Source organism: Bos indicus, chromosome 7, assembly GCF_029378745.1.
Source record: "Bos indicus isolate NIAB-ARS_2022 breed Sahiwal x Tharparkar chromosome 7, NIAB-ARS_B.indTharparkar_mat_pri_1.0, whole genome shotgun sequence".
Classification (NCBI taxonomy): domain Eukaryota; kingdom Metazoa; phylum Chordata; class Mammalia; order Artiodactyla; family Bovidae; genus Bos; species Bos indicus.
In genome coordinates this window covers 11,934,305-11,949,065 of record NC_091766.1, presented here as the reverse complement: position 1 = coordinate 11,949,065, position 14,761 = coordinate 11,934,305, and the positions used below count along the sequence as shown (strand labels likewise).

Genomic DNA, 14,761 nt, shown 5'->3' with positions numbered 1-14,761 from the left:
CTAAAAAAACTTGACTTCTGAAATCAAAGCTTCATAAGGCTGAAGGCAGTCTTGGGAGCAAAGTATTCGATACTCGTTAGTCATGATGTCTCCAAAAGAGATTTACACATAGGTGAATTACACACTTAGAAAATGTACTCCTAAAAAAAAATTTTTTTAAATAAAATAAAAAGAAAGAAAATGTACTCCAGGACTTCCCTGGTGGTACAGTGGATAAGAATCCACCTGCCAATGCAGGGGACAGATTCAATCCCTGGTGTAGGAAGATCCCACAGGCTGCGGCGCAACTAAGCCTGAGTGTCACAACTACTAAACCTGTGCTCTGGGGCCCAAGAGCTGCAACTACTGAAGCCTGCGTGCAATCATCAATATGGAATTAGCACATATATAAAAAGAAAAAGGAAGAATATAACACTTGAATAGCGAGGTCAGTTCTTCCTATCGTTCCCTTTACTGGTCTTCTTCTACATTGTAGAGAAGCCACTACAATGAGAAGCCCACACACCACAACGAAAGAGTAGCCCCCACTCACTCAAAAGCCCTCGCACAGCGAAAAAGACCCAGCCCAGCCAAAATAAATAAGAAATTTTTTTAAAAAAGAAAATGTACTCCAGCTGCCTGGTTCTGTGTAAAACCACGCACAGTAAGCCTGAGAACACATCCTTGAGCAGGCTCTCCCCCTTCTGCACAAATCTGTTCATACTTATACCACTTTATTGATGCAAGGTAGCTAGCGAAGCTGATTTCAATGGAGTTTTAGTCCATTCAGAGCTATGACGCAAAAGATATGCCATAACTCCTGGAGTAGGACCACAACCAGGTGTAGGTATATTCCAGCCCCCAGTACATGCAGCAGTTAATTAAGTTGACACTCCTCAGTTCAGTTCAGTCACTCAGTCGTGTCCGAATCTTTGCGACCCCATGAATCACAGCACGCCAGGCCTCACTGTCCATCACCAACTCCCGGAGTTCATTCAGACTCACTGAGTGAGTCTGACTCCATTGAGTCAGTGATGCCATCCAGCCATCTCATCCTCTGTTGTCCCCTTCTCCTCCTGCCCTCAATCCCTCCCAGCATCAGTCTTTTCCAATGAGTCAACTCTTCACATGAGGTGGCCAAAGTACTGGAGTTTCAGCTTTAGCATCATTCCTTCCAAAGAAATCCCAGGGCTCATCTCCTTTAGAATGGACTGGTTGGATCTCCTTGCAGTCCAAGGGACTCTCAAGAGTCTTCTCCAACACCACAGTTCAAAAGCATCACAGTCCAACTCTCACATCCATACATGACCATAGGAAAAACCATAGCCTTGACTAGACGAATCTTTGTTGGCAAAGTAATGTCTCTGCTTTTGAATATGCTATCTAGGTTGGTCATAACTTTCCTTCCAAGGAGTAAGTGTCTTTTAATTTCATGGCTACAGCCCTCCAAAACTGCACCACTTCATCTAGACCAGCCAACATGCATGAGCATTCAGGTAGGGACTTCTCGACCTCTGGATCAGTTTATTTTTCAGTGAAACTTCCCTTAACAGTGGTAGGTCATAAGTACCATTGATTGGTTCATTCATTCAGAAACATTTATTGAACACTTATTGTGCCAGGCACTACTCCAGGCACTGGGGAATACAACCTTGAGCAGAAGAAATGAAATCCCTGCCTCATGGTATTTGACCTAGTGAAGAAGATGGGCAAAAAATAAATAGGTAAAGTGTTCAACTTGTCAGAAAGTGCCACGTATGTGGGAAAAAATCAATAAATGAAAGAGGACAGAAAGCGTTGGGAATGTTAATTGTAAGTAAGGGGTCAGAGAACCCTGGAGTAAAGTCTTGAAGATGAGGGAATGGATAGAGCAGATATTTGGGGAAAGAGCATACCAGGCAGAAGAACTAGAAGTGCAAAAGCCCTGAGTTTTCAAACTTGCCTTAAGTGTTCAAGGAACAGTAAGAACAGGAGCCTGGTGCAACTGAAGCCAAGTGAGTGAGAAGGAGAATAGGGAGTGATGAAGTTGCAAGGTGATGCAGGTAGGTCCTTGTGGGCCAGGCTGAGGGCTTTGGCTTCTCCAATGAGTGAACCACAGGAGGGATGGTTCACTCAGTGGAGAAGCCAAAGTAGAAAAGTGAGCAGAAAACTGATTTGATCTAATTTAGGTGTTAAAAGGATCCTTCTGGCTGCTTGTGTTGATAACAGACTGTGGGGAAGGAGGGCAGAAGCAGAGAGCCCTGGGTAGACACTGCTCTAACAACCCAGGCAAGAGATGATGATGGCCCAGCCCAGGGTGGAGACAGCAGAGGCGGAATAAGTACTGAATGCATGTTAAAGTTGGAACCTATAGAATTGGGGGCTTCCCTGGTGGCTCAGATGGTAAAGAATCTGCCTACGATGGAGGAGACTTGGGTTCGATCCCTGCGTCAGGAAGATGCCCCTACAGAAGGGAAAGGCAACCCATTCCAGTATTCTTACCTGAGAAATCCCATGGACAGAGGAGCATGGTGGGCTCCAGTCCATGGGGTCACAAAGAGTCAAACATTACCGCTATGTCCATGCCAGGAGGCATCAAGATTGTTGGTCAGAGCTCCTGGAAGGACAGAGCTGCTGTTCACTGTCAGGGGAAGAGATGGAGGGACAATATTGGATGATCAGGAGCTTAGTTTTGGATGGTGAACTCCTCCTCCAAAGTGGGATTTTGAGAGAGGTCCAGGTTGGAGATGTAAGTTTGGGAAACAGCAACATAGAAGGAGTATGTATTTATTTATGTTAAAATACTTTAAAATTTTTATTTATTTGGATGTGCCAGATCTTAGTTGCAGCATGTGGGATCTAGTTCCCTGACTAGGGAACACAGAGTCTTAGCCACTGAACCACCAGGGACGTCCCTAGGAGTATTTAAACTCTTCAAGTTGGATGAGATAGCCAAAGGGTTGAATATAACCAGAGAAGTCATGAAAATGGGTTTTTTGTTTTTCTTAAATGACCACCCCCCTCGATTTCTTCTACCCCCTCCCAAGTTCTTAGCTTCATCCTTCTACTACACAACCCCACTGAAGGTGACAGCCTTTTGTCTCTGGATCAGGCCCAGGTTTTTGGAGAGAGGAGAGGCTGTCCAGCTTCTACAAACTCTGTCACAACACAGCATCGTTAGGTCCCATAGTTCCTTCCGGCATAAATCAAAGCACAGTGTCTTTTCAGCTGGCAGCCTCCACCTTGGCCCCAGGCACCCAATTGCTTCCCGTTCCATTGAGATTTCCTCTGCCCGCAGGACAGCTGTCTCCCTGCCTTGGTGAGAAGAGAGCAGTCATCAGCCCTGAAAACTATAGAAGCAGTGACCAGATGCCTCTTCAGAGGCCGGCTGGCATTTGTCACAGCAATTCAAGAGGACAAGACCTCTATCAGCCTCCAAACCTGCAGACAGATAGATGGCAAGGTCTTCTCCAGCCACACAGGGAAAATGGCCAAGAAGCTCAGCACAGAACAACGTCACCTGGCCATCTGGCCTTCTCTCAATCCTGCCCCACCCCAAGTGGGGGCAGAGCGATAAAGGAGGACGCTTTTAGACAAGCAAGTGTGCTGGGCGCTGTCCTGGGTGCTGAAATCTCTAACCCATTGGGTGTCTGGCTATTACTCCTTGCGTTGATTTGAGATTCCCTGAAAGGAGATCCAAGACAAGGACTTTTGGGAGGCCATGGAATTACAAGAGAGTGAAGCAAACAGTTGGTAACATGTGTACCAATGAATAAGTTTCAATGTGAGCAACTGGAATTCAATCCTGCTAAGACTCTTTAAGAGGCTGTAGAACAAACCTCTGAGTTTTCTCACTGAACAATGGGAAAGTGAGGGTATTTATACATCAGCATCCTTGCTCATTGGTTGAGGGCTGCTCCTAGCTGGTGTTCAATGTCTGTCACATGGGCTGAACAAACTCCTATGATTCTGGAAAAGACTCTGCATCAGAGATGCAGAAAGATGAGAGTGCTGGAGGTGCAAAGAGGTGAGCTGCATAGGAACTGCCCATTACAGTTGCTGGTAAACCCAGAGGTGAGATGAACTAATGAAGAGGGACACGTGCAGCAACAACCACACTCCACCAAAAGAATCTGCTTTAACTTTCCCTTCAGTTCACCAACTCCCATTTATGAAGCACTCAAACACCTTCAGGGGCACAGGTCACAGTATCTGACACTTATTTTGCCTTCTCTATTCCCAGGTGACTCAGGGTTAAAGAATCTGCCTGCTAAGCAGGAGGTGCAGGTTCCATTCCTGAGTTGGGAAGGTCCCCTGGAGGAGGAAATGATAACTCTTCCCAGTATTTTCACCTGGGGAAATCCCACGGACAGAGGAACCTGGCAGGCTACAGTCCGTGGAGTCACAAAAGAGTTGGACACAACTTAGTGACTAAACAATTCCCTACCACAGCTCTAAGAGGTAGACGCTCTCATTACTCATATTTTCCAGGTGAGAAAACCAAGGTTCAGAGAGATCAACTCACATTCTCAAGTTCATCAGTGGCAGACAGTCAGCCCCTGACTTTGAGACCCAGGTCTTAGCTATGTAGACTATGCCAATTTCCCATTTTTGGAAACCTACATTGCCCAGTTCTTTCCTGCCACCACAGAGCCCAAGATGAGGGAGAAAATGAAGGACTGCTTGCTGACTTCCCTGAAAAACTTGACTTTAGGGAAAATGGACTCAAGAAAAATGGATTCTAGATCCATATCTGCCTGAGTTCAAATCCTGGATGCACTATTTTGAGGTAGGTGAATTTGGGCAAGTTATTGAAGTCCTTTGAGCCTCAGTTTGTTCATCTGTGAAGTGGGGATAACAGTGGTACTTAACTCAGAGGGTTGTAAGAATTAATTGAGCATATATTAATATATATACAGTATATCATGTTATAACTGCTTTGTAAGTTCTAGAGTGTCGATATTGTCACTGTTCTTAATAACAAGTATTATGTTCATAAGGATACTGGGCTGAATATAGCTCTTTGTCTGAACTTAATTTGACCCAGGGATATCCTAGACTTAGGGATGTGTCCTAGCAGGGCAGCTGAGATCCTAATCTGCCATTTACTAACTGTGGGACCCTTTGTAAGTAGCTTGATCTCTCTGAGCCTCAAATTCACCTCTAAAGAAAGGTCTTGTGAAAGTGAAAAGTGATAACAAACATGAAATTGTTAATATAGTGCTGGCACACAGTAAGTGCTCAATAAATGATGAGAATAAAAATCATGGCAGCCAGCATCTTTATCATCACTGTCGCTCCAAGATGGACAAACAAGCTCCTGCTGCTAGGAAGTGAAGCGATTCTTGATGGAACATGGTTCAGCAAATATCATGACAACCAAATGCTCTGAACACTAAAAAGATCGATGCGCTCCCAACGACAAAACTCTCTGAACGATAAAAAGCATTTGTGCCACAGTGGGGAATCTTTCTGGTACCAGGGGTGACTGACTGATCCTCTGCTGGGGGGTGGGGTGGGGATTAATGCAAAGAGACATTAAAATAAAATGCTGCTGGCATTTATAGGAGCCATTAGTTGGTCCTGTGAGTCAGAATGTTAGTTGTGCTTTATTGTTGTCTGGAATGCTGTTTTCATTTGCAAGCAATGCAGCAGAGGCTGAGGAACAACTACATGTGCTGTTCAATTAATCAAAAAAGCAAGAGAATGTGAGAGGTGTATGACTCTAGCCAAGTCACTTTGACCCTTCTGGTCCTCAGTTTCTTCAACTATTTAAGGAAAAAAATGGGAAACTGGAATTTCTCTCTGAGGCTTCCTATATCTCTAGAAAGGGACCAGACGCTGGGCATTTGGGGAGACGAGGGAAAGAGAAGGCAAAGCTCTGATGGTGGAATCCAAGGAGTGGCATTAGTTATCTACATCACCCCCACTGACCTCCAAACTGGGACACCAAGCCTCCTTGACATGAACATACCTTCTGATTTTGGAAGACTTCTGATTACCCACCATCTCCACGTGACTTTGGGCAAATTACTTCTCCCCTCTGTGTCTTTACTCCCTGTGAGTAAAATAAAGGGGTTGGGCCTGCCAGAGTCCACTGAGTCCTAACATTCAATGATGCTATGAAAACAAAGTCAACATCCTTTCCTGCTGGTCTCCAAGTACTTGAGTCTTTTCCTCACTTCTGTCCTTAACACAAAACTGCCCAAAGCCTGGGGTGGTTCATAGGACCTTTCAAAAAAGGAACTTTTGTTTTTTTATAGTCACAAAATATGAGAGCAGGTAAAGACCTACTCAACTGCCCCTTGTCTGCCTTAGCTGATGTCAGGGTATCTGAACGGGATATCTGGGTATCCGGGTATCTAGACTCCTAGACTGTTCAACTATTTATATCAAAGCAGTGGTCCCCATCTCCTTAAATAGCTTGGTAAATTTCCCAGAGGGCTTCTCAGGTGGCTCAGTGGTAAAGAATCCATCTGCCAATACAGGAGACATGGGTTCAATCCACGGGTCATGAAGATCTCTTGGAGAAGCAAATGGCAACCTACTCCAGTATTCTTGCCTGGGAAACCCAATGGACAGAGGAGCCTGGTGGGGCTCAGTCCATGTGGTCACAAATGAGTTGGACATGACTTAGCAACTAAACAGCAAAAACAGATTTTTCCAGAACACTCTGATTATCAGAAATGTTACCACCTTCCAGCTTGGCAAAACATTTATTTTACTGGTCACCTATTATATGTCAGGTACAGGGCTAAGCTCATGAATTAAAAAAACAATCATCTTTGCTCTTACCCTGGCAGCATTTGCAATCTCTTTTCTTAACATGCACAAGTGTATTATTTGACTTCTTTGATGTATACATATATTTGAACATTACAGTATCTCTGTTATCTCAGAAATATAGCCAAGCTTCTCAAATCTTCCTCTTATACATTTTCAGTTTAATGATTAAATTTCAAATACAAGTGGAGGATGCTATAAATAGGGTTGATCAACTACAAAGTTAAAATGTCTCTGAGGCTTTGAGCTACACAGAGCACACAAAAATTCATGGATAAGATCTTTTTCACCAAATGGCACACCAAAAGATGGCCAAAACATTGGTAATCCATGAGAAGTGAATGGTATTTTAATGCTGCAGATTGCTTTGAAATATGAGAACACAATGCTTTAATCAGAAAGCGCACATTCAAGTCATCTTTGTTTCAATGTCAAATTGATACACTTGAGTCCCCTTCCCCCAAGAACACAAAATTAAGAGTTTATTGCATTTCCCCATCGCTGACATTGCACAGAAGTCTAGGCATGCAGGGACACTAAAGTCTTCTCTGTCAGTTCCTGGCTTATAACCCAAGAGGAGACTCAACAGCCCCTTGGAATTTGAAGTAATAAAATTTGAGCTATGTGCCCGATCTGAAGGAGACAGAACCACCAGACAGTAAGAAAGAAGGGCTGATTACTGGAGAAGTAAGATGAAAGCAAGAGAAAGGAAAAAAGAAGACAAATAAAGAAGGAAAGGAGAGGGGGTTAAGAAATGAATAGAATCCACAGCAGGGGGGCTCCTTGTAGCGTTCAAATCAGGACCCCACTGAGACTCTGATGAAAACTACAGACCAGGAAAATACACACACACACACACACACATACACAATTTTGGCATGAAATTTCAGATGGCTCATGGATCCCATTAATTCCAACTACGAGCTTGCATCCTTAGGATCAATCTGCCCCAGAGGAAGACTCTCTCCTCTAGAGGCTCATCAAATATCAGGAAGCTGAGAAAAAAAGATCACCTTGTTGTAACTGAGTAGTAGATAGAAACATCCAGGCAGCAGACTGACCTATCAAGGCTGCCTTTCAACTTGTGTGTGTGTGCGTATCTTAGTCGCTCAGTCATGTCTGATTCTTGGCAACCCCATGGACTGTAGCCTGCCAGGCTCCTCTGCCCATGGAATTCTCCACACAAGAATACTGGAGCAGGGTGCCATTCCCTTCTCCAGAGGATGTTCCCGACTCAGGGACCAAACCTGGGTCTTCTGCATTGCAGGCAGTTTCCTGACTATGTGAGCCACCAAGGAAGCCCTGCCTTTCAACTTACTAATCACTTATTGAGACTTACTATATGCTCAACAGTATATGAGCTTCCCTAGGTGTTTTAAGAACCATGTCACAGAAAACAGGGGTTTTGAAGGCTTCTTCCTGCCATCAAGGTCAAGCCAGCCTCTGGCAGCAGAAGTCAGCCCCCAGGGAGCATAAGTTAGTACAACCACTTTGCAGAGCAATTTGGCAGGATCTAGTGACGCTGGGAATGCATAGAGCATACAACTCAGCAATTCCACTCCTGGGCATATGCCCTAAAGAAATGCACTCACAAGAACGAGGGGACAGCTTTGTTCAAAATAGCACAAAGCTGGAAACAACCCAAATGTATAAATACGTGGTAGAATGTTCATACCACAGAATACCATGAAGCAGCGAAAACGGATGGATGGGACCATTCTTGTCAAGCAGATTAAGCTCATACTTCTTACATGCTTATCTAATTAACTGTAACATAAGTATCACATATTTCTTATATTCTTATATAAAAGTGTAAATACATAAATGGAAATGATAAGCACAAAATTCAGGAAAGTGCTTTTGGATGGAGAGAAAAGAATGGGGCCAGGAAAGGGAATGCAGGGGCTTACGCCGTATTAAAACGGTTGCATTTTTAAGAAAAAAGTTATTATTGGAGTATAGTTGATTTACAATGCTGTGTTGGTTTCAGGTATAGAGCAAAGTGAATTAGCTTTGCATATACACACATCCACTCTTTTCCCACATGGGTCATTACAGAGTACTGAGTAGAGTTCTCTATGCTATACATAAAGGTTTTGCTTTTTTTGGTCACCAATATGTTTACTTTTATTGGTTGTATATTTTACTGCAACTTCCTGTGCTTTCAAGGACAGTTGAAATATACTGTTTTCTTAGTCAAAAAAGAACCTTCAGTGAAATACGGATAAGACCTTTTTACTAGATCTTCCTAAAGTTACTGATTGAAGGAAAAAAGGAAAAGAAAAAAGAAAATCAAATGATGTATTGTTGAATCTGTGTAAAGGTTAATCTACTTGAACAAGTAGTCTTTAAATGGAATATCAAATTCTTAATCAGGTAAAGGTTTCATTTCGATGGCAGTTTGCCCCATCACCTCCCTGTGCTCACCTCCCCGACTTTTCCCCTCACCCACTCTGCTCCAGGCATGCTGGCCTCGTCACTGTTCATCAAACCCACCAGATGCAGCTCAACCTCCGGCCCTTGGCACTTGCTGCTCTCTCTGCCTGGCACTCTCCTCCTTCGGCTCATGGCTTATTCACTCACTTCCTCCAGGTTTTCATTCAAATACTACCTCCCCAATGCTAGTCTTCCCTGACTTCTAGCCCTCCTGCCCATAATACGACCCATCCCTTCTCTGCTTTATTTTTTCTCTAAAAATATCTCATCAACATCTAAGACACTAGATATTATATTCATTCATGCATCTTGTCTTTCTTCACCACTAGAATGTCAGCATTACAAGAGGAGGGATTTTTGTCTGTTTTGACCACTGCTGTGTTCGAGAGCATATGGTAGTTGCCTAATAAATATTCACTGAATGAATATTGTTCATTCAATATTTGCATTCAATGAATGCAAATATTCATTCATTCATTCAACGAATATTTGTTATATGATTTGCTATATGATTTTCCACTTCTTTTAGAATTTGTTACACAGGCATTTGTTATATGATTCTCTACTTCTTTTAGAATTATTCTATTATACCTTTTTAGAAATGGTTATTTCTATCACATCTTTTTTTATAATACATTTTTAAACAACAACAGCAAAGTCAACCACTGAGCTGTTGCATACACAAGTTTCCTAGTAAGCAAAGAGAAAAGTGCTCAATGCCATGATACATCCAAGGAACCTTCCAAGGTCATGAGGCAAAGGACCGTGGGCACAGCAGAGCCCCTGTCAGAAAACACTACAGCTAGCCCTCATAAAAGACCACTCAAACCTGAAAGCCTCTACCAAAATAGCCCAACTGACACAGCTGCTTCTGTGAGAAGAAACGTTGCTTTGAAACAACAGATACATTTAAAACCTGAATTATGAGAGGCCAGCCAACACAGCATGGTCACTAAGACCCATGGCGTCTGCCAAGAGAGAACGGACCTGGAGCAGCAACAAGGCCCAGAGGAGAAATAGAATCCCATGGAAGAAAACTTGGAGAAGGAAGTGGTAACCCACTCCAGTCTTCTTGCCTGGGAAATCCCATGGACAGAGGAGCCTGGCGGGCTACATTCCATGGGGTCACAAAGAGCTGGACATGACTTAGCGACTAAACAACAGAGAGAACTGTGATTCCCACCCAGAAATGATCCCATCAGTTCAGTTCAGTTCAGTCGCTCAGTCGTGTCCGACTCTTTGCAACCCCATGAACCGCAGCACACCTGGCCTCCCTGTCCATCACCAACTCCCGGAGTTTATCCAAACCCATGTCCACTGTGTCGGTGATGCCATCCAGCCATCTCATCCTCTGTCGTCCCCTTCTCCTCCCACCTTCAATCTTTCCCAGCATCAGGGTCTTTTCAAATGAGTCACCTCTTCACATCAGGTGGCCAAAGTATTGAGAGTTTCAACTTCAACATCAGCCCTTCCAATGAACACTTAGGACTAATCTCCTTTAGGATGAACTGGTTGGATCTCCTTGCAGTCCAAGGGACTCTCAAGAGTCTTCTCCAACACCATGGTTCAAAAGCATCAATTCTTCAGTGCTCAGCTTTCTTTATAGTCCACCTCTCACACCCATACATGACCACTGGAAAAACCATAGCCTTGACTAGATGGACCTTTGTTGACAAAGTAATGTCTCTGCTTTTTAATATGCTGTCTAGGTTGGTCATAACTTTCTTTCCAAGGAGTAAGCATCTTTTAATTTCATGGCTGCAATCACCATCTGCAGTGATTTTGGAGCACCCCCCAAAAATGATCCCATAGAGGATTATAATCCCATAGAGGAAAACTGGGCTCTCATATAGGAGAACTATGAGGAATGTCTCTCAGTGAATAGGGCTCTTGGGAGAGAAGAAAAAGACTTAGCTTGGAGGGGAGGAATAAGTAAGCAAAGGAGTTCAAAATCATCACAAAATGGTAAAGTCTATACTGGGACTGGATAAAGGGCTTTGGGGTCAGCAACGGAGACTGGCTGACCATCCACCAAATCCATTTCCATTTCCTTCTAAGCACAGTGTGCTGTTTCCCAGCTTCCCTGAGCCATGTATGGGCATGTGCCTGAATTCGAGCAGAAGTCTGTATGAGTGAAAGAGGTTATGAGCCAGGTTCCAGTCAGGACTCTACAACCGCCTCCCTGCCCCAAGCATCACCATCCACGTTCATGTCTCTTCCATGATATCCTGTAGACAAGCAGACCCAATCTGTGAGTCAACAATAGGGAACCACAATGTATATTGAGGGCCTGAGTCCCTCAATCACTGTGCAGAGGAGAGAAGCCTGCCAGTGAGAAACAACTGTTTTGATCTTTCAACGAGCAAGAAATAAAACTTCTGTTGTGTTTAAGTCATTACCTAGTTTTGGATTTTGTTGTTGCCGTTATAGTAGCTAGAGTTACCTTATACAAGGTGGACAGAGTATACACCTTCACCTTTTACCTTTTACCTCTGGCTCATTGTATCAGATCTGAAACCTCCTCAGAGGCACTGACTGCACCTTACTTCAGCTGGTTTTCTCCATAATCCCACCACAATCTCTCGCACCCTGAAGTCCTCAAAAAGCATTTACCAATTTAAAATAAAGGCAAGGTATTCGCCCAAGCAAAGCAAAAGGACTATGTGTGCAATAGTTACAAACTCGAGTTCCGGAATGATATCATCTCAGGTTCAAATCCCAGCTCCATCACTTACTAGCTGGGTGATCGCGAGCAAGTTCCTTCTATGCTTCAGATTCTTCAGCGCTCACATGGGAATATTAATGTTTCCTAATTCATTGGATTGTTGTGAGGATTAAATGAGAGAATGCATGTAAAGCACTTTGGAAGCAGTCAATTCTAAAAGCTATTTATTCTAATTGTAACAGAAAGCATCTGCCGTGATCTCCAGCCGAGATGAGGAGGTGAGGGGGGTTGGGTAAGAGGGCAGAAGCACACGGAAGAACATGGGGGCTTAGCATTTCTGAGCCCAGCCCGGATGCCACCAATCCTTATGTTTCCAGAGTTCTCATCATTCAAGATAATTCTAAGAAACACATCACAGACCACTTACCCTGTTAGCACCACCACAAAGTCCATCACATTCCAGCCGTTCCTCAAGTAAGAGCCTTTATGGAAGGCAAATCCAAGGGCGATGATTTTAATTCCAGCCTCGAAACAAAAAATTCCAATGAAGTATGGTTCTGTGTCATCCTGGAAGGGGGAGAAGGTAAGATTAGTGTCTTTGGCTGGACAGAGGGCAGCATGAACAGGGAACTACCCACTCAGAATCTCTACCCACTTCCCCTCACCTCTCCAGACTTTCCAGCCCTCACCGCGCCTCACTGCATTCTGCCTGGAGTAACCTTGTCCAAAGCCTACTGCGAGAAAAACAGAAGCATGGAGAAGACGACTCCTTTCCATTTGGCCAACTTTACACACTACTTAGGCAGCCATGTGTGACTATTTAAATTGAAATGAAGGGATTTCCTGGTGGTTCAGTGGTTGGGAATCTGCCTGCCAATGCAGGGGACACGGGTTCGATCCTTGATTGGGGAAGATCCCCTATGCCATGGGGCAACTAAGCCTGAGTGCCACAACTACGATGCCTATGCACCTGGAGCCTTGCCCTACAACAAGAGAAGTCTCTGCTATGAAAAGCCTGTGCACTGCAATGAAGAGTAGCCCCCCCTCACTGCCACTAGAGAAAGCCCAGGCAGAGCAACGAAGACCCAGCACAGCCAAGAATAATAAATATATAATAAAAAATAAATTTAAGTGAAATAAAACGAAAGACTCAGTTCTGCTGTCACACTAGTCCCATTCCAGGCTAACGTATTGGACGGTGCAGATGTTGGATATTTCCATCACTGTAGAAAGTTCCACAAGAAAGCATTGGTTTAGAATGTTTACTTGTCACATACATCATCCAGGACCCTGGGGTTGGTCCCTGTGCACTGACCTCACCTCCAAGCCCCCAAATCTGACACTTGTGATGATTCTAAGCTGGTGTGCACCAATAGAGCAGTTCAGGTTGAGAAAATATTGGAATGAATACTTCTGCACTGGCTGGTAAATGACTGATGTTCCAGCTCCCAGCTCCCCACCAGGCCTCCGGCCAGGCCTGGCTTCCAGCTGACACTCTATAGTATTAATACTTGGAATTAAGCTATAAGCTTTGTTCCCTCAGAGCCTCTCCATTGCTGTCTCCCTCATCTGTTAATGACAATGCTTCTCAAGCTTCAGTCATTTTCATTCTGCCTCTATGAGCTTTCCCATACCAGCTCACCATCGCTACTACTATTTGCTTACTATTCTTTAAACAAACTCTTTTTACTTAGCCTGATCTTAAGCAAAAACAAACAAAAAAGTTTTAAGTCATTGTTTTTCTGGACTAGTTATCTATTTTTAGGAAACACATTATAATACATAACTGCATGCATGTGTGTTGGGTTGTGTCTGACTCTTTGTGACCCCATGGACTGTAGCCCACCAGGCTCCTCTGTCCATGAGATTTCCCAGGCAAGAATACTGGTGTGGGTTGCCATTTCCTACTCCAGGGGATCTTCCTGACCCAGGAATCAAACCTGCATCTCCTGCACTGGCAGGTAGGCTCTTCTGCAGCACCACCTTGGAAGCCCAATACATAGCTATTAACATGTAAGAGCCTTGAGATCATCAATATTATGTGGATTAGGAAGGAATGACTTCTAAAATCTCTCTCTCCCTACACTTGAGTTTTGAAAGCTGGCTTTGAAATGGTGATGGGAAGGAGCAAGGTCTCCTTCTTGGGGTTGTCAGAATGCCAGGAGGCAAACCAGGGGGATGGGGGATGGCTTGGGATCAAGAGAGAACTTAGTGCTACTTTACAGCTCTGCAGAGTTCCACCAGATCAAACTGGATTTTGACTGGATTTTGACTCCAGAGCTGATATTCATGTGTAGTAAACTTGGGGAAAGAGAAACCAGCTAAATGATACCCTAAGCAAGCAATCCAGAGAAGGCAATGGCAAGCCATTCCAGTACTGCTGCCTAGAAAATCCCATGGATGGAGGAGCCTAGTAGGCTGCAGTCCATGGGGTCACTACGAGTCAGACACGACTGAGCAACCTGACTTTCACTTTTCACTATCACACAATGGAGAAGGCAATGGCAACCCACTCCAGTGTTCTTGTCTGGAGAATCCCAGGGACAGCAGAGCCTGGTGGGCTGCCGTCTATGGGGTCGCACAGAGTCGGACACGAATGAAGCGACTTAGCAGCAGCAGCAGCAGCAAGCAAGCAATCACGCAAAAGTCAGAATGTGGGACCTTCCTTAGGGCAACTGGACTGGTTTCTGCAGAGTCAATGGCAGGAGGGAAGATAACTGCCTTAGATTACAAGACTTAACATCAAATCTAGACCATGTATGGATCTTGGTTCAAACAAAACAACCTGTAAGATGCCATTTCTGATGTAATTGTGGATATTTGATTACTGGCTGTGTTTTTGATGATTCCCAGGAACCACTGGCGTGCTGGATGTCAACATGTCACTGGGGTGATGTAAGAAAGCATCTTTTTTGGCCA

At 44.1% G+C, this 14,761-nt stretch overlaps 1 protein-coding gene across 4 annotated transcripts in view; it reads right to left on the bottom strand.

The window, feature by feature from the left end:
- CACNA1A (calcium voltage-gated channel subunit alpha1 A) overlaps window positions 1-14,761 on the bottom strand; it is a 254,178-nt gene that overhangs the window by 190,703 nt on the left and 48,714 nt on the right. For all 4 annotated transcript variants that reach the window (XM_070792700.1, XM_070792697.1, XM_070792698.1 and 1 more), the window contains one exon: window positions 12,270-12,409. In XM_070792700.1, the coding sequence (XP_070648801.1) occupies window positions 12,270-12,409 (140 nt within the window). The remainder of the gene's footprint in view (window positions 1-12,269; window positions 12,410-14,761) is intronic.